At 40.1% G+C, this 5,000-nt stretch overlaps 1 protein-coding gene across 3 annotated transcripts in view; it reads right to left on the bottom strand.

Moving 5' to 3' along the window:
- LOC138000336 (histone-lysine N-methyltransferase, H3 lysine-79 specific-like) overlaps nucleotides 1-5,000 on the bottom strand; it is a 31,956-nt gene that overhangs the window by 12,729 nt on the left and 14,227 nt on the right. For all 3 annotated transcript variants that reach the window (XM_068846662.1, XM_068846661.1, XM_068846663.1), the window contains one exon: nucleotides 2,290-2,891. In XM_068846662.1, the coding sequence (XP_068702763.1) occupies nucleotides 2,290-2,891 (602 nt within the window). The remainder of the gene's footprint in view (nucleotides 1-2,289; nucleotides 2,892-5,000) is intronic.

The following is a 5,000-nucleotide window of genomic DNA, read 5'->3' as shown; positions in this document are numbered from 1 at the left end:
ATGCAAATATGGCTGCACAATTGTCAAGAAAAGACAGTTTAGGAAATGTGGGTGTGCTCATAATGCACTACCACTATTAGAGAGATTGATATACCTGGATACTTCATTAATGACCAAGCACAGCCACAGCCACAAGCTGAATAATATTGTGCTTAAATTAATTATCAATAGATACAAAACAAGAAGAATAATATTATAAGATATTTTTCATAGGATTTAAAATTTGCTGGAAATGTTTTTGTGATCTATAAGCCTGAAACTCATGATCATAATAAATACAACGTTTGATGTTACAAAGTGGGAGAACAAATTTAACGCCCTCAGATTCCTCAAAAAGTAGTAGGTTTCAACTGTGTTTCTAGCTGGCAGGAAGTTCTGCAGCCTTAATGCTGCAAGTTTCCAGTAACCTTGTTGACAAGTTTAAGTGTCATTGCATCAGCTCTCTCCTTTCAAAAAAGTACAGAGACCAGATTGGCTAAGGGCCTTGTGTACATTATATGCAACAACTACAGTAGTTTGTTCTGTTCTGCCTTCGGTGATTGATTGATTGATTGATTTTAATAATTAATATTTCTACATGCCTGACCTTCCATTTAATTTTCTTCCAGTTTCTCATTTTCTGTATCCAGAATATTAAGGATCTGGATCATGATTCTGTTTTCCTGGTTCTAGTGTCAGGATTCCAGATTTTTCATACAGCAGGAAAAAATGGGGGTTGGAAGAAGCATACTATAAGTTATTTTTGTCTGTATTATTGAAGGCGTCACAAGAAGTTTTGGCCACAATTGTGCGTAGTTGGCTTCTTCTGGACTCGTTATCTAACAGCTTGTCAAAAAGATTTTAACCTGGTATTCTGGCCCTACTATAAGCTAGGAAATACTTCCTGTTTCCTCTTTTTAGAGGAATATGCCAGAACTACAAGTGGGGTTTCAATTCATAAATAAATTATATGTTAATTGTGATAACACTCACTGGCAGGTTCTTTCTTTCATGCCAACACTAAGTTCCCTTTATTCGTTTGCATTTAGGAGTTATTACCTGTGTTGTTTACACGGATATCCATTAACTCGATCATATCATTGCTTGAATGGGGGATGTTTCCTGTCTCCACATCACTGTTACCTCAAGAAGAGCTTCTAGACCTCCTCCTCTTACACAACACGTAAATTATCACAAAAGCACCAAATACCACAATTACAAGGGGAGCAATGACCACCACAAAGACAACCTTATCACCAGTTGCTCCGGAGTCACCAATTTTTTGAGATAGTTGAGGCATCAATGGGCTTGGATGTGGGCTCCCTGACTGAAATTTAGTTGGTAAGCCCGGGACAATTGTGGCTAAAGTTGCATTGTTGTTGGATGTTGAAAATGTCATGTCTCTGGAGAATCCAGTTGCAGATGTGGTCATTTTTTGCCAAGAAAGATTTCGCAAACACCGATATCATCATATGTTGGAAAGTTACACTCTGAAACTACGCGGCGACAACTGTGGACTAACTAATTCCATTAATTTGCTTGTAATCGCATTATTTTTCGGCGGATCCAGGATTTAGTCAAGAAGGATTCGTAGAATTTGGCGGACCCTTTTCAGAACTGGCATGGGGGCATGTCTCGCAGGAATTCTCAGAAATGTATATGTCAAGCGCTACCAGGAATGATTATATAGTGTTTTCACGTGACGTCACGGCGGCTATATCGCTGTTCCTAAACAATGGAACGGCGGCGCCGGCCATGTACCCAAGGAATCCTATGGGAATTGATTTCTATTATCATGCAAATGTTTTCTTTTGTTTCGGTGGAAAAACAAGGTTACTGATCATGTGAGTGAAAACACTCTATAGGTTAATATCTTTGAAATTCTTGGCTTCGTACTATTATATTGAAACAAGGACTAAGCTTGTGTAGGCGATGTATGTCCACTTCAATTCTTTTACGAACTGAGAATAGACCATTTTACAGTTGTAGCTAAGTTACTTCGCCTAGGAATGGAAGCGAGGTTGCAGGTGGCCCTGCTTTGAAGCAAACTTTTGCTTTTTTGATGGCATTGTAGACTAATTAGAATTACAATAACACAGTTTACACGATAAAAGCAATGAGGTCTGTATCAATGCAAGGTCGCCGGCATCCTTGCAGCCATTTGATGGCGTGCCTTAGTCGGCACTCAGTGTAACCGCATACCACTGATGATTGACGTTCAGAAGATCGTATATTAAATGACTAAAGGATCTTCCAGCCTAACTAATTGGCCAATTTAAGCCCCTCATAAAGGAAAAAGTGTCGACATACCTTTTAGCACCATTGCAGTCCTTTCCCCGGGATTTTGCCCAAGTTCAATTCCCATTTGAGGGTCAATCGCAGCTTCATTCCTGCACCTCCAGCATCGTTGCATCGATTCCGGGTAAAGAAAATAAAGAGTTGCCACAACGATCCCAAATAACACCAAAAACGATACAATCACTACTGCAATTAAAAAAGGTTCGCTTATCTCCTTTGGGTGATTGATGCTGCTCGTAACCGGCTTAGACGTGGCGGCATCTTGATTGGTGGTGGTTACAGTTTGTTGCGATGGCGTGATAAAATCGCGACTGGAGATGCTCTGGTTAAAACGCCCAGCCGTAACAACGTGACTGCTGGTGGTTTCACTTTGGGGCGATGGCGTGATAAAATCGGAAGAGCTCTGGTTAGGAAGCCTTGTCGTAACAACGTGACTTCTGCTGGTTTCAGCTTTGGGTAATGGTGAGGTAGATTTACACCCAGTGGCGCTCCTGTTAAAAGAACAGATCATGTTCGATCCTGGTCCCAATTTTCTTTTGCATTCTTCCTCCACTGTATGATTGCCTTCACCGCAACATGAACAGTTGAGGCAGCCTCTTTCGTCGTCAAAATACCTACGATAGTTGTTTTTAGAAAATGGAAAAGGTATTTATTAAGTTAAAAAGTAAATGGACATTCGGAAGTACCAAGCGATAAGCTTTCATTGCCCTATGTTACCATCAAAAGAACTTCAATTCAACTTTAAATTTCGATACGTTTTTTAACGGCTTACACTAATTTGCAAAATGAAACAAACCTTTATACAGAAAGAATCCTAAACATTCATTAAAGCTAATCTTGGGCCTAATTGCGGTCGACGAAGGAGAACGCAGTTAATAATCCTGGGTGTCCTGTGGTTTCAAGGGTAACATTTTTAAAGATTTTTTCGTCGACAGTCTGAATTTCCTGCGCCATTTGGAATGACGTCATACGTCAGATGCGCAAAGACTATCGCGCACCTCCTGGTTTTCGTAGTAGCCTGAGTAAGTCTTTAAGCAAGGAGGACCAGCGTAACAAGACAGAAGCACCGAATCCTGGTGAAGGACCTTATCAGCGATTTAAATTTTATAAAGAGCTAAAAAGAGCAAGGCTGATATAAGCGTGAAGGAATATGTTGAAAAAAGCCAATATTTCGAAAGGCACTGCCTTTCTTCATCAGGGTTTTACATGCAATGTCTGAGGTTAACAAAGACATTACAATTTGAATAGTGAGTGATATGGTGTGTAATTTGATACGGCACATAATATAAGGATTTTAACAGACTTAACAGATACGGTACAATAATAATGGGAAATGATAAGTAGATCAGTTACTCGAGGGTTCGATTTATCGGGAGTCAACTGTAACTGATTTATTTTTCTACCCGTGGAATTGAAACACATGCCAAAAACAAAGACTCGAGAAAATAATAGTTACTCCGTGAAACTGCCGTGGCACAGAGCTAGTTACTGCAATAGTTACTGCCTTACATAAGAAAGGTTCACTCAATGATGCATGCAATTATAGACCTATTTCTCTTACTTGCATTTTATGTAAAGTATTCGAGAAATTACTTTATAGACATCTCTACACCCACGTGCGTGACAACCTCAGCCCATACCAACACGGCTTTTTCGACGGCAAGTCGTGTCTCTCTAATCTTTTGGAAACAGTGCATGAGATCAATACTATTTTAGAGGATGGGGATGTAGTAGACCTAGTCTACTTGGACTTTCAGAAAGCGTTCGATAAAGTTCCACATGAGCTAGTCCTGTTGAAGTTAAAAGCATATGGGATAACCGGCCAATGTAACAACATTATTCGTAATTTTATTACTGGTAGAACAATGGCAGTCCGTGTAGGTGACTAATTATCCACATGGGAATCCGTATTATCTGGAGTGCCTCAAGGTTCCGTTTTGGGGCCCTTGTTGTTTCTTTTGTTTATTAATGACATGCCTGCTATCACAACAAATACAACCAACGTTATTTGCTGACGACTCAAAGTTAATAGGAAACGCACGATCACCTGCAACCATTCAGTCGGACTTACACTGCTTATCCCATTGGGCTAGCGCTGACGTGTGGCAAATGAAATTTAATGAATCAAAGTGCAGCGTTTTGCATATTGGTAAAGACAACCCTAAAAATAACTACATGATGGGCCATACACGCTTGCAAGTGCTTAAAAAGGAAAGAGATCTAGGAGTGGTTTTTTCAGCTGGTGATACCATTTGTTGGCAGGAACAAGTACGAAGAATGATCGGAAAAGCAAAACAAATGACGTCATGGATCATTAGGAATGTTGTATCTAGGAAACCAGAAGTGCTGATACCATTTTACAAAGCTTTTGTCAGACCCCATTTGGAATATGCAGTGCAGGTTTGGGCCCCAACCGCAAGACACGGAAACTGGGGCATTATAATGGAAATTGAGGACTGCCAAAGACAGTTTACGAGGACAGTTGAGGGCATGGGTCTACTCCCTTATCGTCAAAGGTTACAGCGTCTTAGATTAACGACTTTACTGGAACGTCGAATGCGTGGTGACTTGATCGAGACTTTCAAAATAATCAACGGTTTTGTGGACTATGGTCACAATATGTTTGGGACAAATACAGCTTATCGAACTCGTAATCTTAATGTCACTTCTCATCATCCATTAAGATCAGCGCATGACTTCTTCAGCAATAGAGTTATTAAATA

The sequence above is a fragment of the Montipora foliosa genome, chromosome 4, assembly GCF_036669935.1.
Source record: "Montipora foliosa isolate CH-2021 chromosome 4, ASM3666993v2, whole genome shotgun sequence".
In the NCBI taxonomy this organism is placed as follows: domain Eukaryota; kingdom Metazoa; phylum Cnidaria; class Anthozoa; order Scleractinia; family Acroporidae; genus Montipora; species Montipora foliosa.
The sequence above is the reverse complement of the archived record's forward strand: the minus strand, read 5'-3'. Positions and strand labels throughout refer to the sequence as shown.